The 27,192-nt window shown below is 42.0% G+C and overlaps 1 protein-coding gene across 2 annotated transcripts in view; it reads left to right on the top strand.

Annotated features, from left to right (window-relative positions):
* Nucleotides 1-3,171: 3,171 nt before the first annotated feature.
* samd12 (sterile alpha motif domain containing 12) overlaps nucleotides 3,172-27,192 on the top strand; it is a 129,586-nt gene continuing 105,565 nt past the window's right edge. The window contains exon 1 of one of the 2 annotated variants that reach the window (XM_043688987.2): nucleotides 3,172-3,313. In XM_043688987.2, coding sequence (XP_043544922.1) covers nucleotides 3,301-3,313 — 13 coding nt within the window. In that variant the 5' untranslated portion in view covers nucleotides 3,172-3,300. The remainder of the gene's footprint in view (nucleotides 3,314-27,192) is intronic. The other variant, XM_043688986.2, reaches the window with a different exon arrangement.

Below are 27,192 nucleotides of genomic sequence, written 5' to 3'. Positions count from 1 at the left end.
GATCTGTTTTGGGACCACTGCTGTTTGTCATTTTTATAAATTACTTAGACGCAGGAACAGGTGGATGGATTAGTAAATTTGCAGATGACACTAAAGTCGGTGGAGTAGTGGACAGTTTGGTAGAATGCTGCAGGTTGTAGGGGGACTTGGATAAACTGCAGAATTGGGCTGAGAGGTGGCAAATGGAGTTCAATGTAGCTAAATGTGAGGTGATGCACTTTAGGAAGAATAACAGGAAGGCAGAGTATTGGGTCAATGGAAAGATTCTTGGTAGTGTGGATGCGCAGAGGGATCTTGGAGTCCATGTACATAGATCTCTGAAAGTTGCCACCCAGGTGGATTGTGCTGTTAAGAAGGCATATAGTGTGTTAGGTTTCATTGGTAGAGGGATTGAGTTCCGGAACTGCAATATTATGCTGCAACTATACAAAACGCTGGTGCGGCCACACTTGGAATATTGTGTACAGTTCTGGTTGCCCCATTACAGGAAGGATGTGGAAGCATTGGGAAAGGTGCAGAGGAGATTTACCAGGATGTTGCCTGATCTGGAAGGAAGGTCTTATCAGGAAATGCTGAGAGACTTGAGTCTGTTCTCATTGGAAAGAAGACGGCTAAGGGGGGATTTGATAGAGACATACAAGATGATCAGAGGATTAGATAGGGTAGACAGTGAAAGACTTTTTCCTAGGATGACGACATCAGCTTGTATGATAGGGCATAACTACAAATTGAGGGGTGATAGATTTAAGACAGATGCCAGAAGCAGGTTCTTTATGCAGAGAGTGGTAAGGGCGTGGAATGCACTACCTGCTAATGTAGTCAACTCAGCCACATTAGGGAGATTTAAACAATCCTTAGATAAGCACATGGATGATTGTGGGATAATGTAGGGGGACGAGCTGGGAATAGTTCACAGCGCAACATCGAGGGCCGAAGGGCCTGTCTGCGCTGTATTGTTCTATGTTCTATGTGGGTGACCTTTTCAAAATGACCCTTCATTCAGACTATTTTCAGGACATCTTTCATTTGCTGTGGACTACAACACTTTTAAAAGCTGGCTTGTGTCAATGAAAATTGCAGAGCCGTAGGAAATGCCCTTCTTAGCAAAGAAGCCAGCAACATCTACTACTGCCAAGTACGGACCTGTGACCTGAACCTGCTCATACCCTTAAAAAGACACTTCTGAAAATTGGAAAGCTGGGAAATGGGGTCCAGAATCATTGTAAAAAAAACACACCTGCCATTTTTCAATGGCTCCTGAGTCACCCTAACACAGCAAACATTCAGCTCGAGTGAGAAAAGTCAATGAGATCATGACTGAGTTATTTCCAACTTGATATAAACTCATAATTTTCTTACATCCCTCGATACCTTCAGTTAACAAACGTCTGTCAGTTTCACATCTAAATTAACGAGTAATTGAGCATTAATCCAGAAGAGAGTTTCAAACTTCAACCACCAGCTGTGCATGGAAGTGTTTTCTAGTTACACTACTGAATTTTTATACTAATTTTTATATTCTTCTAGTCTACACACCTCCACAATGGAAATATATTTTTCCAAAGTACCAATATGTTCTCCTTAATGTCTGATCAAATCATTCTTTATCCCTGTAAGTTACAGGAAATAGAATGTTAGTTCATATTAACTCTCCTTGCAATGTAACCTTTCAAAAATAGGTTAAATGGGATAAACCCACCCTGCACTACCTCCAAGGGCAATGTAACCTTTCTGAGAATAGACTTAGGGCGAAGGGACAACCATTTAGAACTGAAATGAGGAGGAATTTCTTCAGCCAGAGGACGGTGCTTCTGTGGAACTCATTCCCGCAGAGTGTTGTGGTAGCTAAGACATTGAGTGTTTTTAAGACAAATAGGTTCTTGACTAGTAAAGGGATCAAGGGTTACAGGGAGGAGACAGGAGAATTGGTTTGGGAAACATATTAACCAAGATCGAATGGCAGAGTACACTGGGTGGGCTAAATGGTCTAATTCTGTTCCTATATTTTTTTGGTCACCTAACCTGCACATCTTTGAACTGTGGGAGGAAACCAGAGCACCCGGAGGTCAACCCACGCAAACTCCACACAAACAGTTGCCCAAGGCGGGAATTGAACCTGGGTCCCTGGCGCTGTGAGGCAGCAGTGCTAACCACTGAGCCACCATGCCACCCCAAACTCTAACCAATGGAGAGTCTGCCCCAGATACCCATTGATTCCAGCTTTACTGGGGTTCCTTGATGTCACACTGGGTTGAATGCAGCCTCGATGTCAAGGCCTCTCAATCCCAACTCACCTCTGGAATTCAGCTCTTTTGTTGGTGTTTGAACCAAGGCTGTTATGAGGGTCAGGAGCTGAGTGGCACTGGCAGAACCCATCCTGGGCATGTGAGCAGGCTATTGCTGAGCAGTAAGTTCAAAACCTGATTAAAGATCATTTTACGATTATACTCAGTCTCGTATGGGGTTGTGCTAATTAAAGTTCAAGAGAATACAGTTTTCAACAGAATGTCAGTGAAAACTTTACATACAAGGAAGGAATTTGTGTTTAAATCACATGGCTTTCAAATGACATTACCATGAAATAAATTACGTAATTTACGAGACTCATTTCCATCTCCGTGGTTAAAAATGCAAGCACTTCAAATGCCAAGAAATTTAGTCTAAAATAAATTCAGAATTAAATAAAATTAAAATTTAGTAAGTAAGGGATGATTGTGAAGAATTCGACCCTGATCAAGGAGTTCGTGTTTTTTTTGCTTCAAAATGATTCGATTCACTTTAAATTTTTTAATAAATGCTCTTTTATCTGCCGCTCTCTATAAATCGGTCACGTCATTGCTGGCAATAGAAAATGTTTAAGATGACTACACGATTGCTTGAATTCTCAATGACATTACAGCCTTGCTGTGCCACCCTTTAGCCTCAGCAACCTGCTACATTTCAAAGCACATTGGGAATTAGAGTTCATCTCCATAAGATCCTAATCAGCGTTAGAGCATTGCCGTGGGAGGACTTTGCCACTCCGCGGGGCTTTTGCATTGCTGGTCTCGCTGTTCGCATTGTGTGGAGTGCGATGCGCTCACTGCTGCTCCCTTCCGCTTCAGCCAGTGACAGGGAAGTGCTGGAGGGAGACTACAAATCCCAGGTTCCAGAGGCACATGCGCCGTGCTGCCCAGTGCAGATCGGAGCGGAGCGACAGAAGCTGTGGAGAATCCTGAATGTGGGAGAGTTCTTTAGCTTTGGACCATAACTGTAGGGACACTAAATGGATACTGCTGGGATTAAAGAGCCGCTGATATAATGGCAGTGCAAGGTGAGGTTGCTTATGTGTATTTTTTTTTATTTTTGAAATACTGGATTAATTGACTTCCTTTTGCAGAAAGCAGGAAGACAACTCCAGCTGATGTGCCAGCTGACTGGAGCTGGCTCTCTGTGTATCTGTGCTCCCCTCTCATTCAGATTTAATGGCACGTTTGCTGCATGCTTTCGGAGAGATGTCAGCAGGAGCTTTAATGTTGCTCTGTGTTTGGAGCATAACAAGCTAAAGATGGAAGTATTTTTTTTCTTTCAAAAGAGCAAGTCAGCTCTTCGAAAATTTTTGGTAATGTTGTTAAACTCTGGGTTGTAAACGTGTTCGACCAGCCCAGGTAGTTAGCTTTGGGCAGAATTGTATATCTGGTGCTGCGATCTTTCTTTAACCTTCATTGACAATGCTTGGCAAATCTTTTGTGATGGGGTTCGTCGATGTTGTGTCCCATTTTCATTATCCACGTACTTTGATGTGACCTTGCTGCCAATGTTTGTTTGTAAATACAACCAGGTTTGCTTAATATTTTAAAGGGGATAGCGACCCTTTAATGCAGTCGAAAATCATTGAAGGACTGAAGGGGATGTTTCAGCTACCCATTTATTTCAGTCTATTCCCACTTTTGAATCCCCTCTTCTTAACTGTTAAAATGGTGAGGACTTTCTGTTTGAAGATAAGTGGTATACCTAGGAATGGGAATGTCCGAGCCTCTTTATATGCATCAATTAAAGTTATGTCTTTTAAAGTTTAAAAAATGGTTGTGTTATCGACTTTTTTTTGTCATGTCTTCTCAGTCTACTGAATCAAGTGTATCTTCTGCCCATTTTAACATTGCACCTCTAGTAGGGTGGGCTGAAACAGCTTTGTTTGTTTAGGGGAACTGAACTCAAAAACTGAGAAAATTTGTATAGATTCTTGATCAGACAAAAATAAAACATGCAGATGAGGTCATTAGCAGTTTGGGGGGTGGTGGGGGAATGCAAATCTCTACAAACTGGGCACTGATGCTCTCAAAACTGGTAGTGCTTATTTCCTGAGTTCGGTGACCCTGGATTGGCATTCTGCTGTCCTCTACTCTAAACAATATTATCAAAAATCTGTGGACCTATGCCACCAGCAGACACCCATCACTCACCACTAATGTCTATGAATTAGAAGTTTATGGATCCCAGATGGTAGCCCAAATCTAAGATATACTCTTGTGTAATACTTGGGAAACACTACTATTGTAAGTGCCATCACTGTTTAATGAATGGGAAGTTTTGTGTTCTGCACCATATTCCTCCTCTTTGTTATCTAAAAGCAGATAGGCCACACATTTACATTTTCTGATATCTAAGTCATGATTGGGTTTTTTATGTAAATCATTCAATTTCACTTTTTAAAAATTTATTCTTGGAATGCTGGTGATGTGACAAAGCAACACCTAAAGTAAGATAGAAATAGAAGGTGGCAGTGATCCATTTCATCCACTTCACTACTGAAGTCTCTGATGCTCCCAAAATAGTTACATACAGAGATGAGGAAGTAGCAATATCGACATCTGAAAAGTGTCTCTTACAGGGACACTATCACCTTCAGCATTCCTGCTGCTGTTCTTGATGATAAGTAGTCACAGGGGAGGGCACTGCTGGAATAACCTTGTTGAGTCACCACATTACATCCTGTGACAAATATATATTTGCAGCCACATTGGACAAGTGGTGTAGGGGTGAGTATTAGATTCAATAGTCATTGGTAGGTCAAGTGAATAGCTGTCTTTTGGGTGATATTTAGTTTCACGAGTGTTGTCACAGGATGTAAATGTTTGACCACGTGCCTGACTTGATCCTTATAGATGCAGGAGATGTTTAAAGCAGTTATGCCATAAGCCAACTATTGAATTTCATATGCAATTATATTTTAAGTTAAATTTTATTTTGAAAGTGTATAGCTGATACATAGATGCAATGGTTATTGACCAAAAGTTTTCTTCTTAACAATAACCCTTCCTTTCTCTGTATTTTCTCCCTGTTATGTGGGGTCACCTTCATATGATCATATTCTTTCAGATTTTACTGGGTGGTTTTCTAGCTAGCAGTTCTTCCTGCCTCAGAATCTCCCATTCATCTCGGTTAGGGACTGACACCAATGCACACAGCCTTGCCCCACCAAGGCCTTTTGTAGCCTCTTCCTGAAGTTGGATTTAAACCTCTGGTCACTTGATTTGTAGGAAGTAAAGTCACTAAAACTAGACATAGTAATCTTGCTATTATGTGCAAAATAGTAAACTAATTTGCAAGTAAACTTTTAAGATTGATCTGTGAGAGTTTTGAATGTGTAAGATATTAAAAGTCTTCAGATGCTTTCTGCAAGTAGGTAGGGTACCAGGAGAAAATAAGTGAAGAAGGAACCTTCTTGACTGAGCCACATATATGTTTAATTTCTTCACTTTTTTTTATCTAGATCATTTCTGCATTTAGTGTTATTTGCCAACAGCAGCTTTCAGAGCATGACATCTTTTAAATCAGACTGTAGAACAGTACTGACAGGATTTTTGGTGGGGTTTTTTCCCAGAGTTCTTGTACATGGTTTCTGGTTCTGTGTTTTTTCACCATAAGAAACAACTGAAATTTATGATGAGCAATTTTACCAGAGTAACCTTTAGAAACTGTATCGACTGACCTGCCATTTTAAGTATATAACATTGAACAAGTATGCTGTGAAAATTGTATTTTCAACTCTCAAAATGTTGATTGGGAAAGCCTACCAGTATTTCAACTGGTGCTTTTCAAACTTTTTCTCATTGTGACAGTGTGGTGAAGCTTGAAAGTTGTTTCAACCCCTCCAGAGAGCTGGGGTGGGCAGAGAGGGGAGTTAAGTGCGGTATTGTAGAAGGCAGAGATGTGATATGGGGTAGATCTCAAGAGTGGAGATGGGATGGGGCAGAGACTGATGGGTTGGGATGGTACACAGAGTGGAGGGAAGATGGGCAGAGTAGCGAATGAGATGGGGAGGATCAGTTTGGAGACAGAAGGGAGCTGTAAAAGCAGGTACCTGTTCCAATAGAAGAGCAGCTGTGTAGCTTGGTCAAAATTCCAAGGCAGCCATTGCTGTCTCTAAGCTCCTGACTGCAAAATGTCAGTTCACAGCCACAGCTGGAGCCCTGGCACCCAGTTTCAGAACCTCGAATGAAAACATGGGACAAAAATATGTCTGAAAATCTCTCATGATTTTAAGAAGTATCTTGCTTCCGTGACTTTATATTTTCTATATTTATATTTTCTGTTGTCTGCATTCACACCAAAGTAAAGTGAGATTATGTGCTGAGGGGATGTTAAGTTTTTTTTTGTACACGCATCAAGATATAATCTCAAATTACTGTCATGCTAGTCAGAATGAGAGAACGGTTCTGATCCCAACTGATGGTAATACTGGATAAGTTGGATTCCAGAATGAAATCTGGCTTGATAACCCATAAGGTTTATTTTTGAAGTTTGGTCACTGCAGTAGTCAGGCACTGAATGTATAAGAGATAGGAGCAGAATAAGGCCACTCAGCCCATTGAGTCTGCTCTGGCATTCAATCATGGCTGATATGTTTCTCAATCTCTAACTTCCCGCCTTCTCCTTATAACCCTTGATCCATTTACTAACCTATACAGCTCTGTCTTACATACACAGTGATTTGGTCTTCACAGCCCTCTGTGGCAATGAATTCCATAGATTAACTACCCTCTGTCTGAAGAAATTGCTCCTCATCTCAGTTTGAAAGGGCCATCCCTTCACTTTGAGGCTGTGCCTTCAGGTCCTGGTCTCCTCTACTAGTGGAAACATCTTCTCCACGTCCATTTTATCCAGGGTTTTCAGTATTCTGTGAGTTTCAATCAGATCCTCCCCCCCCCCCCCCCACCTTATCCTTCTAAAGAGGCTCCAAAAGTATTTTTACAAAAGAGTATCAAAGTTTATTACTTACAAGTGAAAAGTCACAAACTATTATCCATTTTATAAAACTATGTGAAACCATCTTATTACGCATATCAGAAATAAAGATTTGACCTTGCTTTCAGCAACATTCTTAAGGTACTCAAACCTCTATGAAGGGTCATCTTATTTTCACTTTAAAGTTTCCCATTCTGTAGTGTGGCTGTACTTGGATTCTTTCTGGATAATGTCTGAATTCACTTGATGTGGTGTTCTTTAATTAATATATATTCACAAGATCCTTAAATTGACAACACAGTTCACCTACTTCTTAACATGCATCCTTAAATGCATCTTCCACACTGTTTGTCTCTGGAGCTTTTCCCTTACTGATATTGTAAGCATCTGGGCCTGCATTTCTCCTGCTACTCTTCTCCCTGAATGACCTGCTTTTATATGAAATAAACCAGCACACTCCTTGTCCTTCTGGATGGTTCTATCTTTGAGAAATAACTGGTTTCTGTTTCCATTTCCCTCTGCTATAGGACACCTCAATGCTAGACAATAGACTCAATTTATTTTACCGTAATATTTCTTTTTCTAAAACACTGAACAATTCACCTTGAGGGGTTTTTAAAAGCATAACTTTAAATGAATTTAAACACATTTACAGGCAACTCCTGCTCATACTTTCATTTTTTGAGTATATGTCTTAACGTACACAATGTCAAAATACAAATCAAGCCGAAAGATAATGGTTCTCTCCATTTTAGATCCAAAGTTTCCAGGTAATAAGAATATATCTTGAACTGTTATCATAGACCTGCCTTAGCTGGTTTGTAACGGCTTATCAGTTTTTCATGTGTTTGCTTTGCAAACCACCCCTGGAGTGGAATTGCCTCTCTCTGTATAAAATACAGTTGAAATGACACTGATGCAATTGCAGGTCAAGTTTCTACAAAGAATACTTTGCATAATCACAAGCATAAAATCCTCGAAGCTGCAGAATAGAAGTTGTAACAAAAACAGAAATTGCTGGTGAAACTCAGCATGTTCTGAGGGAAAGCCACTGGACTCGAACCATTAATTCTGCATTCTTCCCACAGATGCTGCCAGACCTGCTGAGTTTCACCAGCAAGTTCTGTTTTTGTTTCGAACCTGCAGCATTTGTATTTGTTTCATTTTATGGTGGAAGTTGTTACTTTGTCTACTTTACAAATGAAAGATTGTAATGAAAGGTTGTATTCTCAATTCTATAGCTGAAAATTGGTTTATCACAAAATATTTTAATGTGTTCTGTCCACTGCTTGTAACTTAATTTACAACTTCTGACAATGACTTAAAGAAACAGTCTTGAACAGTTTAAAAACAATATTCAGGTTTTTTAAAATAAGTTTTTTTTAATGAAAACTTCATTAAATGGGCCTACTCGTGTCAAATTTCACAACTTCAGCCTGGAATAGTGGACAAGGTTGATCTCAATCATAAAGATACACAAAAAAGTCACAAAATACACAGCACAACTCTGGTTACATTCAAAGCTTGCTAATCTTTTGCAGTGATTTTACTCAAATTATTATTATAAACAAGTATCAACATTTCTGTTTAGCATCAGCTAGACATTCATTTCCATCTATTTGTTCCTCCTTCCCATACCCTCTAATCCACATGTCTAACACCTGTGGTAAATTGATCATCTTTTTGTTCCTGCAGGTGATCCCTGAGTGTTCCGGCACACAACTGATTTATGTTGATTCCCAAATAGTTCCCACATGATAGGATTCAGAAAAGATTTACAAGCATGTGCCAGGGTTGGAAGATTTGAGCTACAGGGAGAGGCTGAATAGTCATTAAGTGTGGTGCTGGAAAAACACAGCCAGTCAGGCAGCATCCAAGGAGCAGGCAAGTCGATGTTTGAAGAGCTCATGTTCAAAACATCGAATCTCCTGTTCCTCGGATGCTGCCTGACCGGCTGTGCTTTACCCGCACCACATTTTTTGACTCTGATCTCCAGCATGTGCAGTCCTCAATTTCTTTCCGGAGAGGCTGAGTAGGCTAGGGCTATTTTCCCTGGAGCATCGGAGGCTGAGGGGTGACCGTATAAAGGTTTATAAAATCATAGGGGGCATGTATAGGTGAATCGTCAAAGTCTATTTCCCAGGGTAGGGGAGTCTAAAACTAGACGGCATAAGTTAAAGGTGAGAGGGGAAAGATTTAAAATGGACCTAAGGGGCAATGTTTCCACACAGAGGGTGGTGCATTTATGGAATGAGCTGCCAGAAAAAGTGGTGGAGGCGAGTACAATTCCAACAATTAAAAGGCATCTCGATGGGAATATGAATAGGAAGGGTTTAGAGGGATATGTGCCAAGTGCTGGCAAATAGGTCTAGATTAATTTAGGATATCTGTCTGACAGGGACGGGTTGGACCAGAAGTGTTTCTGTGCTGTAGGTCTCTATGATTCACCCTGAGGATTCCTATGATGCAATAGTAGTATCCCTGTCTCTGAGCCAGGAGGCCAGAGTTCAAATCCCATCCTCCGAGGTGTGTAACAACATCTTTGAACAGGTTGATTAGAAAATATTTACACGTCTCCAATCAGTGTTCATTAGAGAATAGTCTAGGAATGTCACGGTGCCACCTTCACACCCACACCCTGACCAAAACAGAATTAATAAAAGACCTACTATCTTAGATGAGCCAATGCTGTCCTTTGTAAGAAACAGAGTTCCTTTGCAGCTAATTATATGGCACTTTGTCAAAAGGTCATACATAATTAATCACAGTGGGATCAAGCATTTGACAAAGTTTTTTCAAAGTTAAAAGTCAATTTCTTGAAGTTGTCTCCTATAATTTCATTTCTTCCTTTAAAACCTTGTGACTTGGAACCTCTGTTGCAAAATCCTTCTTGCTTTCAAATTAAGGAAACAATTCATACAGGAAGTTTGGAAGACTAAGTAGATAGGAATGTGGTAAGCTGTTCAACTCGCCTTGCTAAATCATTTTTAAAAAAGAAGCTACACATCTCAATCCTATCAGCTGACTTTTTTTTCAGCCTTCATGACAGACCCATAGATCTGTTTTCAAGTGTTAATCAGTGTAGGTTCATCGTTCCTTGTAAGTAGAGTTGCAGGTAGATAGGATTAGAGGGGGTCATTTCAGAACAGAAATGCGGAGACATTTCTTCAGCCAGAGAGTGGTGGGCCTGTGGAATTCATTGCCACGGAATGCAGTGGAAGCCGGGACGCTAAACGTCTTCAAGGCCGAGATTGATAGATTCTTGTTGTCTAGAGGAATTAAGGGCTACGGGGAGAACGCTGGTAAGTGGAGCTGAAATGCGCATCAGCCATGATTGAATGGCGGAGTGGACTCGATGGGCCGAATGGCCTTACTTCCACTCCTATGTCTTATGGTCTTATGGTCTTATGGATATTGAAGAAGGTGTTTGGTATGCTTTCCTTTATTGGTCAGAGCATTGAGTAGAGGAGTTGGGAGGTCATGTTATAGCTGTACAGGACTTTTGGAATATTGCATGCAATTCTGGTCTCCTGCCTATCAGATGTTTGTTGTGAAACTTGAAAGGATTCATAAGATTCTACAAAGGTGTTGCCAGGGTTGGAGGGTTTGAGCTATAGGGAGAGGCTGAATAGGCTGGAACTGTTTTCCTTGGAGCGTCAGAGGCTGAGGGGTAAACTTATAGAGGTTTATAAAATCATGAGAGGCATTGAAAGGGTAAATAAACAAGGACTTTTCCCTGGGGTGGGGGAGTCCAGAACTAGAGGGCATAAGTTTAGGGTGAGAGGGGAAAGGTTTAAAAGGGACCTCAGGGGCAACGTTTTCCCACAAGGGTGGTGCATGTGTGGAATGAGTTGCCAGAGGATGTGGTGGATGCTGGTACAATTACAGCATTTAAAATGCATCTGGATGGGTATATGAATAGGAAGGGTTTAGAGGAATATGGGCCAAGAGCTGGCAAATAGGACCAAGTTAGGTTAAGATATCTGGTGAGCATGGACGAGTTGGACTGAAGGGTCTGCTTCTGTGCTGTACATCGCTATGACTGTGTGACTCTATGACTCTTTGTTCTGTCAGGGCGTTTCACATCACTGTTTTATTTGATCTGGTTCCAAATTGTGCTGCTTATTCTATTGTACTTTAATTTGAGTTAAAGAGTTGATTTTTTCTTTTTGACCTTAAGATTTGATTTGATTTATTGTTGTCACATGTATCTAAGCACAGTGAAAAGCTTTGTTTTGCAAACAGTACAAGCAGGTCATAGCAAACAAGGATATACAGATCGTAGCAAGCTTAGTCAGAGTGAGGCATACAAGGTTAAGACTGTACAGGAGGTGCTCAAAGCAAGATCAACATTAGCAATCTGCCGTCTTGTTTGTTCTGCCTTGATCTCCTGTCATCTCTCCCAATAGCTTTGTATGGGTTAGCTGAAAAGTCCCAAGTTACTCCAGTGTTTCCAAATAACTCAACTCGAAACTAGGAATCGTATTGTTCTGTTCTGTAATTTCGTTAGGCCTTCTTTGATAAACTCTCATTCTCCAACGCTGAATGCAGTACATCAAATGGTTTAATGAAAATATTGTATCGTTTAATAATGACTTATCTTGTTTTCCAAACATTTCTATTTGCTTTGCTCTTTGCAGCTGCATAATAATTGGACAAGCTGAGCATCATTTATTGACCAGCCTCAAAACTAGCAGCCAATGTTTTAATTTGGAATTATGTTTTGTAAGTGGATGCTGGATTTTTTTTCTTATTTGGGGTTTATGGGCTTCACTGGCTGGGCCCAGATTTTTGCCTATACCTAGTTGCTCCAGAGAAGTGGTGGTGAGCTAACTATTTTAACCATTGCAGTCTGCATGCTGTAGGTAGACCCACAATGCTGTTAGTGAGGGAGTTGCATGATTTTGACCAGTGACACGTTGGAATGGTAACATATTTCCAAGTTAGGAAGGTGAGTGGCTTGGTAGGTAACATGCAGGTGGTGTTCTCATTTACCTCCTCCCCTTGTGCTTCTAGATGGAAGTGATCATAGGTTTGGGCGGTGCTGTGATGAATTTCTGCAGTGCTTTTTGTACATGTGCATTAGTGCTGGAAGGACTGGATCTTTGTGGATGGGGTGCTGAATATTTTTAAGACAGTGGTAGGTATCATTACTTTAGTCAACCTGTTCAGACGTGTTATCTCCAGGATAGGTGGGACTTGAGCCCAGAACTTCTTGACCAAGTTACAATCACAAGACGTATTCTTGACAAAAAGCTATCCGAAAGTTGGAAGTATGATCAGCAACCAAATCAGTCATGAACCTACTGAATGTCAGAACAGGCTCAATGGGTTGAGTGGTCAACTTTTTATCCTAGTTTATATGTTGAACCAAGCTGGAATTTATATTGTGTGTTGTAAAATGCTATTAGTGAGTATCACAGTGGAGTGAGAAGGGTGTACTATCTTCATTTTTATTTTCTATTTTTTTTGTCTTCCTTTTGTTTCCCTTCCTTCCAACTTCATTCACTCCCTTTCCTTCTCTGGCAATGGATCTGTGCAGATAGAGGGTGTGTTTTATTTCGGTAATTCAGGAACTTCTGTCCATCCATTCTAAACCTTGTGTAGAAACTAGAAGTTAAGTAACATTGGATTTCAAACTTAATTTCACAATAACATACAGAATATGAGTGCATTATTGTTGGACTGCAGTGAGAGTAAGATGGGACACTACCTTCAGTTTATTTTAAACCCACACAAATTGAAAATATCTTGGGTTTGTAGAGACTTTTAAATGTTGTGTCCCTGCATTTATCCAGTTGTAGTTGTAAAGAAGTATTCCCATTAAATCCTGTTTTTAGCTTTACAGAAAATATTTTTTTATAATTGGTAGTCCATTTTTTTTTAAGAGAAAGATCTGAGGGATATTGTCAGGACAGATAGTGTGGCAAATACCCTGTTCTCAAATTTCTTATATGGGGTAGATCTTCTTAGCTGTGACACTGAAAATGGGTGACAGCACAAACAAGCATTGTTGCTTCTTGGGATTTTCAAGGCTGCTCTGTTTAGGATAGCTTAACTTTTAAACCATTAATAAAATTAATTGTATTGTAAGAAAATTATTTTAGGGTGGTGAAAACAACAAATGCAGGAGATTACAGTGGGTCAGACAGCATTCATAGAGAGACCAAGCTAAAGTTTTGATTCTAGATGACTCTTCATCAGAGCCGAAGTGAAGTGTGTAGGGATTTGTTATGAAAATGTAATTTGATGACTTGTGCATTATAAATGTAATTTTAGTTTAGGGATCAATTTTTTTCGATAAGGTAACTTAAGTTCAGAAGTTGCTGGGCTGAACGGGGTACGTATACATCTATTGTCCTTCCATGTGTTCTTTGAAGGTCAGGGTTGGAAGGGTGAAAGCCTTCAAACTGCAGGTGGACCCAACTGCAGCTGGGAACGGAAGACAAGCAAGCCTGAGAATGATTTCCCTTTCATTTGAAATTTAAATCATTCATTTCGGTTCCAGATTAGAGAGAGGTTCAAAAGCCAGGGGTTAGCAAGTGAGATCTTGCTGTCTGTGTACTTTACAAGTCAGTTTTTGTGCTGAAGCTACAAGTTAATTAGTTTAAGTAATCCAGATACTTTGTGACTCTGTGGGTAAGTGGAATACAAGTTGGATCTTTTTGAAAGAGGATTTTTTTCTTGATGTGATTCTGGACTACACCACTTTTGGAAGGAGTTCAAACAGACATTTGGGGCCCAGAAGCAACATTGAGAATCTATAAAGCAATTGTAGAACAGAAGCAAAGGGCTATTGGAAATCAATGTCGATATCGGGTAACTGGGCAGAAACCTAACAGATGGTGTACAATATGGCAAAGTGTAAGTTTTTCATTTTGAGCAGAAAAATGGGAGTGACTAGGAAATGCTGTGTTCAGAGGGACCAGGATGTCTTTGCACATCTCTGCCTCCGCCAAAGGTTCCCAGTGTCACAGATGCCAGTCCTCAGCCACTTTGATTTATTTCACATGATATCAAGAAATGATTGAAGACACTGGATACCGCAAAGGCTGTGGACCCTGACAACATTCTAGCAATAGTACTGAAGACCTGCTCCAGGACTTGCTACACGCATGGCCCAACTGTTCCGTATAGCCATAATACTGGCTTCTGTCTGACAATGTTTATTATGTCTTATACACAAAATTCAGGACAAATCCAATCCAGTCAGTTACCACTCCATCTGTCTACTCTTGGTCATCAGTAAAGTGATGGAAAGTGCCATCAACAGTGCTATCAAGGATCACCTACTCAGTAATAACTGCTCAGTGATGCCCAGTTTGGATTTTGCCAGGGACACTCAGCTCCTGACCTCATTACAGCTTTGGTTCAAACATGGACAAAACACCTGAATTCTACAGGGGAGATGAGAGTGAGAACCCTTGACATCAAGGTCCTTGAGTGTGACATCAAGAAGCCTCAGCAAAGCAGGAATCATTGGAATCGGGGGCAAACCCTCTGCTAAACATAAACCAAAAGAACCGCGGATGCTGTCAATCAGAAACAAAAACAGAAATTGCTGGAGAAGCTCAGCAAATCTGGCAACATCTGTAGAGAGAAATCAGAGTTAATGTAACAGTTCTGAGGAAGGGTCACTCGCCATGAAACATTAACTCTGATTTCTTTCCGCAGATGCTGCAGACCTGCTGAGCTTTTCCAGCAAACTCTCTGCGGGTTGATGTCATACCTGGCACATGGATGGTTGTAGTTGTTTTGGTCAGTCATCTCAGCTTCAGAACATCTTTGAAGGAGTTCCTCTGGGTAGAGTCTGAGGCCCAACCATCTTCAGCTGCTTCATCAATTACCTGCCCTCCGTTAGAAGGTCAGAAGTGGGGATGTTTGCTGCTGATAGTCTGCTTCAGTTTCTGAGGAGACACAAATGGTGTTGAACATTGCACTAAGTCCAAATGCAGCAAGACCTGGACCATATCCAGGCCATTTAACACTTGTGCCACACAAATGCCAGGTAATGGCCATCTCCAATAAGAGACAATTTAATCATCACCCTTCACATTCAATGGTATCATCATCACTGAACCCATCCCCACCTCCCAGTTATTAACATCCTAAGGATTATCATTGATTAAAACGCAACTGGACTCACTATATAAAAATATAGTGACTACAAAAGGTTAGGAATGCTGCATGATATGGAGGTGCCAGTGTTGGACTGTGGTGGACAAAGTCAGAAGTCACATGACACCATGTTATAGACCAACAGGTTTATATAAACCACAAGCTTTCGGAGTGCTGCTCCTTTTTCAGATGAATGCCGCAACTTTGAAACTAAGATAGAGGTCATTTTCTCAGCTTGCACTCAGGACCAGCTGCAAGACACTGCCTAGCAGACAAGGCAGTGGAACTATGCCACCTATATGCACACCAAGAATGGGAAACCTGAGAACCTGGGCATCACCACAAGCAGCAACCAAGCATCCCCAGTACCACATCATCAACCTGTCTGACCACACCCTTCAACCAGACAAAATAAAAGTTCACTTCGCTTTCTCACAAATACCAAAATGGATCCCATTGGTCTTGTGGCAGACACAGAGGAATTCATCAGGTGAATGAGGCTGTGGGAATTCTTTCACAAATCCCAAGATGTCAGCAGTGAGCCCAATGAGACAACTAGTGAACCAGAGCAGCTGACAGAGAGATCCAGAGTGCAGTGACCAAAGAAGAAACAGTCGAATTGGACCCCTTCAGGGGGCTCTGGATCAGTGGTGCTGGAAGAGCACAGCAATTCAGGCAGCATCCGAGGACAGGCAAAATCGACTTTTCGGGCAAAAGCCCTTCATCAGGAATAAAGGCAGAGAGCCTGAAGCGTGGAGAGATAAGCTAGAGGAGGGTGGGGGTGGGAATAGAGTAGCATAGAGTACAATAGGTCAGTGGGGAAGGAGATGAAGGTGATAGGTCAGGGAGGAGAGGGTGGAGTGGATAGGTGGAAAAGGAGCTGGGCAGGTCGGACAAGTCCGGACAGGTCAGGGGATCGAGTTGCTGGAGGTTAGAAGCGAGGATGAGGTGGGGGAAGGGGAAATGAGGAAACTGTTGAAATCCACATTGATGCCCTGGGGTTGAAGTGTTCCGAGGCGGAAGATGAGGCGTTCTTCTTCCATGCGTCTGGTGGTGAGGGAGCGGCGGTGGAGGAGGCCCAGCACCCCCATATCCTCGGCAGAGTGGGAGGGGGAGTTGAAATGTTGAGCCACGGGGCGGTTTGGTTGATTGGTGCGGGTGTCTCGGAGATGTTCCCTAAAGCGCTCTGCTAGGAGGCCCCAGTCTCCCCAATGTAGAGGAGACCGCATCGGGAGCAACGGATACAATAAATGATATTCGTGGATGTGCAGGTAAAACTTTGATGGATGTGGAAGGCTCCTTTAGGGCCTTGGATGGAGGTGAGGGAGGAGGTGTGGGCACAGGTTTTACAGTTCCTGCGGTGGCAGGGGAAAGTGCCAGGATGGGAGGGTGGGTCGTAGGGGGGGGCGTGGACCTGACCTGACCTGACCTGACCTCGTTGAGTTTTACCCTTCAGGGGGCTGCTGTTCTAGGCTCAAGCCATCAGAAGATGTGTTAACGTTCAATTAATCAGCTGCACTCACAAAATTAGTGCAGAACCCAAGCACAATGTCATCCAGGCTCTCCAGATCAACCACCACATCATCAAATCAGCAAAGGGAAAACCATCATCATACAGAATACAGAACAGAAGCGTACCGACAACTAAACAACCAGAAACACTACAGACAATGTTACCTGCCGATCTGACCAAAGAACACCGCTATCAACTCAACAGACTGATCAAGACCTTCAATCTAGACCTTCAGACTATCCTATGCCCTCTTATCCTGTGTATGTCTCGCATAGCAGACTTCCCTTGCCTTCTGAAGATACACAATGCCAACAGACTCGGATGTCCCATCATGTCAGGCAACAGGAACCTCTGATGTTTGAGATGATTTGTAGCTCAGGTTGAGGTTTTGGATGTAAGTTTGCTCGCTGAGCTGAAAGGTTCATTTCCAGATGTTTCATTACCTTACTAGGTAACATCTTCAGTGGACCTCATGCAAAGCAATGCTGAAAATTCTTGCCTTCTATTTATATGTTTGGGTTTCTTTGGGTTGGTGATGTCATTTCCTGTGGTGAAGTTACTTTCTGTTCCTTTTTTCAGGGGATGGTAGATGGGGTCTAACTCGATGTGTTTGTTGATAGAGTTCCGGTTGTGTGAGAACCTCTTTGGCTGCATTTGAGGGTATCTTGAAACCCATTGTACAAGGAATGCCCAGTTTATGTCGCAATACTATAGACTTCTTACACAAACTCAGCACCCATGGACTAGTTGAACCAGCAACATTCCTCATCACAATAGATTTTTCGGCACTCTATACCAGCATCACTGCAACAGTCTCAGTACTCAACACCGACTGCCAATTTTCAGATCCCATCCTACAACTCATCCGCTTCATCCTTGATCACAACATCTTCATTTTTGACAACCAGTTCTTCATCCATACGCACAAAGCACCATGCACCCCAATACAGTAACATTTTCATGCACAAGTTTAAGTAAGACCTCCTCACCCCACAGGACCTCCAACTAACACTGTATACCAGATGTATCGATGGCATCTTCTTCCTTTTGAATTCACAGCAAAGTATCACTGAAGTGATGAAGTGAGGCTATCAACAAGTTTCATCCCACCATCAGACTTAGCATGGAATACTCTTCAGAGTCAGTCTCATTCTTGGACACACATCTCCATCCAGAAAGACACCTCAGTACCTCAATCTACCACAAGCTCTTGGATAACCTCATGATGCTTCACTTCTCTAGTTTCCACCCTAAACAGGTTAAGGAAGCCAAACCCTATGAACAAGCCCTGCGTATACACAGGATCTGCTCAGACAAAGAGGGACACAACCGATACTTACTAATACTGAAAGGTGCCCTCATGAGAATGGGATATGACACTCAATTCATTTGACAGGCCACAGTGAAAAATCAGAACAACCGCCTCAGAAGACAGACATAGGATATAATTGATAGAGTACCCTTTGTCCAGTAATTCCCTGGAGCAGAGAAACCACGCCATGTCCTTTGTACTTCACCTAATGAAGGAGCAGTGCTCCGAAAGCTTGCGATTTTAAATAAACTTGTTGGACAATAACCTAGTGTCATGTGACTTCTGACTAGGAGTACTGCAGCAGGTAACTTGCCTGTCTCCCCAGTGCCTGTCCACCAGGTACAGGTCAGGAGTGTGATAGAACACTCCTTAATTGCTTGAATGAGTCCAGCTCCAAGAACACTCAAGAAGTTTCATAACATTAAGGACAAAGATCCCCCTTGATTGGCACCACATCCACAAACATTTACTCCCTCCACTACCGATGCTCAGTTACAGGACAGTGTACCACCTACAGGGTGCATTGCAGAAATTCATGAAAGATTCTTGGACAGCAACTTCCAAACCACATGACTACTTTCGTCTAGAAGTGCATGGACAGAAGATGCAAGGGAGCACCATCTCTAGTAAGATCCCATCCTGACTTGGGAAAAATACCACAATTCCTTCAGTGGTGTTGGGTCAAAATATTAGGATTCTCTGCTGACAGCATTGTGGGTCTGCTGACAGCACATGGACTGCAGTGGTTCTCGAGGATAGCTCTTCATCACCTTCTCAAGGGCAACTAGGGACTGGCAATAAATGCTGGCTAGCAAGTGATGGCCGCATCCCAAAATGAATAAAAACATAAGTGAAAAAAGTTAGTATACAGCTACCACAAGTCAGAAAGCAAATAGTATTGTTATAATCCCAGATGATGTTTGTTCTGGAAAGACTCCATCTGGAGTATTATGTGTGGTTCTTCCCTTGCAATAAGAAAGGACATAACTTGATCTTGAGGAAATACAACAAAGGTTCCTTAGACTAGTTCTTGAGATGAGATTGTTCTGTGATGAGAGATTGAGTAGACTATGAATATATTCTTGGAGATTGGGGAGAATGAAATGTGATTATATTGAAACATTAAATTCTTAAGAGGTTGATAGTGATTGGATAGAGGCTGAGGAATCCACAGTGTGTAGGTTACAATCTCAGGATTAGGGGACTGTAATTTATGACTGAGATGAGCTCTTTCTTCACTTAAACGTATTGTGAATCTTTGCGATTCTCTATTCCCGAGAGATGTGGATGCTCTATTCATATTCACTCATAGAATTGTAGAACCCAGTGCAGAAAGAGGACATTCAGCCCATCAAGTCTGCACTAACCCTTCAAAGAGCATCCCACCAAGACCCAATCCCGTACCATATCCCGTAACGCCACGCTTTCCATGGCTAATCCAACTAGCTGACACATCCCCAAACACTATGGACAATTTCAGTATGGCCAATCCACCTTAACCTGCACATTTTTGAACTGTGGGAGGAAACCAGAGCTCCCAGAGGAAACCCACCAGACACTGGGAGAACTTGCAAACTCTATACAGACATCAGCCAAGGGTGGAATCAAACCTGAGTCTCTGGTGCTGTGGGGCAACAGTATTAACGACTGAGCCACAGTATCACTCCTTCTCAAGGAAGGGATCAATTAATTATTTTGATATTTAAGGGTATGCATTTAAGGGGGTAGGTAAAGTTAAGGTTGCGGATCATTGAAGGTTATGATATTCTATTCCAGTTGTCTTTTTGCAATGGTTTGGCGACAGCCATTAATCCTGGACTTCCCAAACTGTGGGTTGTAAGGCAAGATTTTGGACTTATCTCTGAAGCAGCAAGGGCTGACATGAAGCTTAGCTGAGCCCTAACAGCTGTGTGGTCCCCACAAAATGTTTGCATATTTTCTATTGTCGGACAGTGCCTGATCAACTGCTCATTGAGGCTCAGTTCTTGCCGTGTGAGAGTCTTTGGGAATATTCATTCTGCACGCTTTTACAACAATTGTCATGTGAAGGAGGTGGGAGGAGGCTGAGGCAAGTGGGGACATGTTAATCTCTTTTCACACCTTTGCTGCAGTACCTGAAGTCCTCCATCTATCTCTTCAATAATTGAAGCCCCCTCCCCTCCCACTCAACAACTCTTGGAGTCCTGCTAATTTTCACCCAGCAGCAGACTAAATCTGAGATGTGAAAATGGCATCGCACAAGAAAAAGGCTTGGGATGTATTGCACTAATCGGATAACAATATCCACTGGGTCTGGCAGTATCTTCTCCCTTTGAATCATAATTCTGTGTTCGAAACGTCAGCATTGACTCCTGCACATTTCCCCTGAAAAAGTAGACTTGTCCACTCTGGCCTCTTCTTTCTTTCTTTCATTTCTTTAGGTAGTTTTTCTTTCTCTACTTTATGTTCTGGAGGGAGCTTGGTTGTGGAGGCAGTGGCAGAGTCGGCAGTGGCTGGGGGTGGGTCTTTGACAGTCTGCCACAAGTCATAGAGCATAGAACAATACAGCGCAGAACAGGCCCTTCGGCCCTCGATGTTGCGCCAACTTGTGAACTATTCTCAGCTCGATCCCCCCTGCACTATCCCATCATCATCTATGTGCTTATCCAAGGATTGTTTAAATCTCTCTAATGTGTCTGAGTTAACTACATTGGCAGGTAGGGCATTCCACACCCTTACCACTCTCTGAGTAAAGAACCTGCCTCTGACATCTGTCTTAAATTTATCACCCCTCAATTTGCAGTTATGCCCCCTCGTACAAGCTGACATCATCATCCTAGAAAAGACTTTCACTGTCTACCCTGTCTAATCCTCTGATCATCTTGCATGTCTCTATCAAATCCCCTCCTAGCCTTCTTCTTTCCAATGAGAACAGACCCAAGTCTCTCAGCCTTTCCTCATAAGATCTTCCTTCCAGACCAGGCAACATCCTTGTAAATGCAAGGTTTGTGAAGGTTTGTAGCTCAGGTTGAGGTTTAGGGTGTAGGTTTGCTCGCTGAGGTGTAGGTTTGATATCCAGACGTTTCATTACCTGGCTAGGTAACATAATCAGTGGCAACCTCCAAGTGAAGCGAAGCTGTTATCTCCTGCTTTCTATTTATATGTTTGTCCTGGATGGGGTTCCTGGGGTTTGTGGTGATGTCATTTCCTGTTCGTTTTCTGAGGGATTGATAGATGGTATCTAGATCTATGTGTTTGTTTATGGCGTTGTGGTTGGAGTGCCAGGCCTCTGGGAATTCTTTAGCATGTCTTTGCTTAGCCTGTCCCAGGATAGATGTGTTGTCCCAGTCGAAATGGTGGTTTTTTTCATCCGTGTGTAGGGCTACGAGGGAGAGAGGGTCGTGTCTTTTTGTAGCTAGCTGGTGTTCGTGTATCCTGGTGGCTAACTTTCTTCCTGTTTGTCCTACGTAGTGTTTGTGGCAATCCTTGCATGGAATTTTGTAGATTACGTTGGTTTTGTCCATTAACTTTGTCCAAACTTAAAAGACCCAGTACAACCCATGGACTTTTTAACTTGATTTATTTCTTCTAGTTCTATAACTAAGGTTTTAACCAAGGTACGTTGTATCTAAGATGGTGCCGTGTGTGGCAACATTGTACACTTTTCACTGTACTCATGTACCCCATGCTTGAGTACGCATGACAATAAAACTTAAAACTAAATGTACCGCTACTTTTTTTTAGGGCTTGCCATTTACTAGGCATTGGAGTCACTGAAGTAGCAGTAACAATTTTTCAGTAGAAATTTGACTTGGTCATTGTCCGAGAGAATGAAAGCTGAAATATCTGATGTGCTTTGCTTTTCTTCAATAATGCAAACAGCAGAGGATCTGAGCTGCATTCAGACCAGAATCCTGTCAGGTTCTAAATGGAAAATGCATGGAATCGCAATTTTCATGTTTTTTTAAATTATTTGAAGTATCTTTGGATCTTGTTCTTTTATTTAATGGGGATGAGGGCATCACTGGCCAGGCTAGCATTTACTAGCCAATTCCTTTGCTGTTATGTGTAGGCCCGACCAGATAAGGATGGCAATTTAAAGGACATTAGTAAAGCAGATGGGTCTTTCCAAAATGGCTTCATTTAAACTCTTAATTCAAAGTTTTTTTAAAAAATTGAATTCAAATTTCACCATGTAGCATGACAGAATTTGAGCCCAGGTCCCCAGAACATTACCTGGGTCTTCAGGTGAACAGTCCAGCAATAACACCACTAGGCCATCACCTTCCCAATATTTTTTGATCCATTGTGACTCCATTTCATGCGGCTCTGATTCCTTCACTTCCCATCTGTAATGGCCAGCTAAGTACACAACAGTAAGTTGCTCATCTGATTCATGAATTGTTAATCAGAGCATCTTTTTATAAATTGTAGTTTGTTGCTGCATTGTATTGTACTGTGGAATTTACTCCTTGGGCAGCTGAAAAGTATGTATTAAAAACTTGGTATAATTGAAAACATAAATCAGCTATGTGGCAGTGCATTGCTGAGCTGGGAGCTGTTGTCGAGGGAGTATGAGAGATTTGTAGGCACCTTGAAATGGTGTGTACGCTGAGGAGTAGAATATTCTATGTCAGCCAAGGCTGGGAAATGAATTTTTACAAGCTCTGTGTTAGCAATTCAAGGGCATGAAGAGGTGCCACATTTTTTTCAAAGTCTTGATTGATCTGGTACAATTGTGATGTGATCACTTTCAGAGCTTAGCTTGTTACAAGCAATGATGACATGGAGTGCTTCATTTCATGATCATATTCAAATTAGACTCCGTTAATTTGATTTGATTTATTACTGTCACGTGTGCAGAGGTAAGTGAAGAAGTGTTGTCTAAAGTGCTTTTACGGGCAGGTCGTACTATACAAGTGCATCAGGATAACAGAACACAGGGCAGGATACAGTGTTACAGTTGCTGAGAAGGTGCACAGAGAGTTCAACATTAATAGTTAAAAGGTCCATTCAAGAGTCTGATAATAGGGAAGAAGCTGGTCTTGAATCTTTTGTATGTGGATTCAACTTTTATATCTTCTGCTTGACCAAAGAAGGTGGGAAAAAGTATAACTGGGGTGGGAGGGTGATTATGTTGGTTGCTTTCCCGCTTCAGTGGGAAGTGAAGGTGAACTCAGTGGATAGGAGGGTGGTTTACCCGATAGACTGGACTGTTTTCATGACTCTCTGTACTTTCCTGTGGTCTTGGGAAAAGCAGTTGCCAAACCACATTATGATGCATCCAGATAGGAAGCTTTCTGTAGTGCATCTATAGAAATTGGCAAGAGTCTTTCTGAACAGGCTGAATTTCCTTAGCCTCTTGAGGAAGTAGAGGCGTTGTTGCGCTTTCATGGCCATCGTGTCAATGTGGGTGGACCAGGACAGATTGTTGATGATGGTCACTCTCAGGAACATGATGCTGTTGACCATCTCCACCCCAGCACCATTAATGCAGACAGGGGTGTGCCCTCCACTCTGCTTCCTGAAGTCCATGACCAACTCCTTCATTTTGCTGACGTTAATGCAGAGATTGTTGTTTTTACCCTATGGCACTAAGCACTCTATCTCCTTTCTGTACTCCATCAGATCATTGTTTGAGATCTGACCTACAACAGTGATCATAGTCATAGAGTCATAGCATCATACAGCGTAGAAACAGACCTTTTGGTACAACTAGTCCACGTCGGTCATGTTACAAACTAAGCTAGTGTCACCTGTCAGTGTTGGCCCATACCCCTCCAAACCTTTCTTATTCATGTACTTTTTAAAATGTCTTTTAAACGTTGTAACTGTGCCTGCATCAACCACTTCCTGTGGCTGTTCATTCCACACACTAATCACTCTCAGTGTAAAAAAGATTGCCCCTCATAAAAATATGCTCTCTAGTTTGAACTCCCCCACCTTTAGAGAAAAGACCTTTGCTATCACCTTATCCATGCCCCTCAAGATTTTATAGCCCTCTATAAGGTCACCCCTCAACCTCTTATGTTTCAGTTGAAAAAAGTCCCAGCCTATTTTTATAACTCAAACCTCTCCATTTCCGGGGTGTCATCAGCAAACTTGTAAATGGAGTTGGTGTTGCATTTGGCCAAACACTCGTGTGTTTAGGAGTATAGTAAGGGGCCGAGTATGCAATCTTATGGAACACTGGTTTTGAGGATTATCGTGAAGGGGGTGTTGTTGCCTACTCTTATTGATTGTAGTTCGTTGCATGTCGGGGAACTGATATAAATTTGCCATTTATCAACCTGGGGCAACTTAGCATAACCAATTCACCTAATCTGCATATCTATGGACTGTGGGAAGAAACTGGAGTATCCAGCAGAAGCCCACACAGAAGCAGTGCTAACCACTGTGTCACCATGTCACTTTGTCACTCTCCAGGAGGTTTGATAGCTTGAGGCTCTGGCATCCTCTATCAGTTACCTGAAGTATAAAGATTTAGACCCAAATGGATTAATTTCCATAGGTATTTTGGGACATCCAGGAGGTGACCACATGCTGGAGTGATGATGCATAAAAAACGCCAAAAGTTGCAACACTTATTTATATTCTGGATCAATGGTGCTGGAAGAGCACAGCAGTTCAGGCAGCATCCGAGCAGCTTCAGAGATTTTGCTGAAGCTGCTCGGATGCTGCCTGAACTGCTGTGCTCTTCCAGCACCATTGATCCAGAATCTGGTTTCCAGCATCTGCAGTCATTGTTTTTACACTTATTTATATGTTGATTCTTAAATTCTGAGAATAATTAACACAAACAGGCCTATCAACATTTAATGGGAGCAACACCAAGCCTCTACAAACTGTTTAAATGTGGCAACACTTTGAAATATAACTCATCATTTCTATTCGGAATTGTGTCCAGCTACATAACTAGTCTTGCGAGTCCGAATTCTAGTCAGCACCAGCACTCTGTTGCCATTTAAAGATTCAGCTTTATTTCATCCATCAGAAACAACTTGGTATGATATGAAGATGGATGCTGATATGTACTTTGATAACTCCGCTTTATTTCCAAAACATGCCAGCACATCATTTTATTTGTTCAAGTTTATTGTTTCTTAAATTTTTCTCATTTTGGTTCTCTGATGATCAATTATAAAGGAAGTAAGGAAAGAAAAATAACAGGCAAAATATGAGCAGTGAGATCAAATGCCACCAGATAGGTGGAGTGAACGAAGAGAACCCTGGAACTGCCTCTCCACAACATCTTTCCAACTATTTACTACTACCCACCCACTCTGTTCATTTGCCACACTCTATTCTAAACCCAATCTAAGCTCTGTGTGGTAATTTCAGGTTTAACCCTTCAAAGGTTACTGGTTACTGAATATAACTTGGTCATCTTTATAAACTGCAACATTACAATGCAGAATGTAATACACACATTTGGTTTATCTTTTTCCTGCAGATGATTTATTCTAAATTGCCCAAGCTTTAGTCTTATAATTTTATATCTTGCAATCTTCTACTTTTAACACATTCTTTCTAGTTATGTGCGTGCTCTGTTCCTTATTTCTGTCCACAGGCCCCTCTTTGATTTAGTTTGCCTGAAAATGATATTCACATGAAGAATCGGTAGACATCCAAGCTACACACTTATCCTACATGCCATGCAACAAAGCTCAGTAAAACACAGTACAGTAGTCAGTTGGCACAGCATTATTTTAAAACTAGAATTAGCTTTATTGTTACATGTACGGTGAAATGTTTACAAGTCACTACTTACGGTGCCATCTTAGGTACAATGGTACCTAGCTGAAAATGTGTTGCTGGAAAAGCGCAGCAGGTCAGGCAGCATCCAAGGAGCAGGAGAATCGACGTTTCGGGCATGAGTCCTTCTTCCGGAAGCCCTTCCGGAAGAAGGGCTCATGCCCGAAACGTCGATTCTCCTGCTCCTTGGATGCTGCCTGACCTGCTGCGCTTTTCCAGCAACACATTTTCAGCTCTGATCTCCAGCATATGCAGTCCTCACTTTCTCCACACTGGTACCTAGGTACAGTTTCTTAAATACAAATTCTTAGGTCTAGTCCACACTGGGCCTTGACTCTAGACCACTCTGGGCTTCATCTTGAGGGTAGGAGACCACTCTGTAATCATCTCTAGGCCAGAACTCCATGCTGCAGCTACGCCAGGCCCCCAAGAGACAGCCTCGCCGACCTGAGAGAACACCATAATAAGCCAAGAAATTGCCATGCTGGGTCCACACTGAGGTCGGGAGTCCAAGTCTGCGCTGCAGGACATCGCCAAGAAGAAAATTCTTAAAAAGCATAGATGGGGAAAGAAAAAGAAATTGACAGAGAGGACAAGGTCTGGCTGAGGAGTGCTACTCCACCTCCATCTTTGAGGATCCAAGGTTTTCTTTGGAGTGTTTAGCAGAGGAACTTTATTTCTGATTGAGGTGGCTTCAAGATGAATTGCTGGGCAATGGAATCGTCCAATCTAGTGGATCACTTCTTTTTGTCAGGTCTGTTGATCTAGCATCTAGATTGGCGCCTGGTCTGTTGCAGAGGGTATCGCCAGGCAGGCTTATAAATGGCATATGGGAAAAATCAATTGGATTCTCTCCATTTTGACCCAGATAGCTTGGGAAGCTGATGCATGGTAGCCTTGCTTAACAATCACTTTCACTGAACTCCAAGGTCAGGAGCCTGTGTACTCACGCTGAGTGGGAAACAAACCAAGTGTCTGATGAGTGAAGGGGGAGGGGGTTAATTGGTGTGTGGTGAAAAATTATGGCAAATTAGTAGCAGGGACAGGGAAGGGAGTTAGCAGGATGCTAGGGAAGAGAGCCAAGTTCCAGTCTTGCTTGGCGGCCATTGCTGTTGCTGGTGACTGTGCATGTTTTTGAAAAATAAATTGAAAGCATCTGCCTCTTCAAATTGGGTGGAAATGATTGTGAGCCTATCCCAGGTTTCACTCCCTGAATGCTCACATTATTATAATATAATTGCTATAGAGTAAACATTTTTTCAAAACTTCTTTTTCTTTCAATCAAATG

The sequence above is a fragment of the Chiloscyllium plagiosum genome, unplaced genomic scaffold (genome assembly GCF_037043375.1).
Source record: "Chiloscyllium plagiosum isolate Xiang-an unplaced genomic scaffold, Cpla_swu_hap1 HiC_scaffold_4, whole genome shotgun sequence".
NCBI classification, from domain to species: Eukaryota; Metazoa; Chordata; class Chondrichthyes; order Orectolobiformes; family Hemiscylliidae; genus Chiloscyllium; species Chiloscyllium plagiosum.
This window is presented reverse-complemented; position numbering and strand designations above follow the sequence as displayed.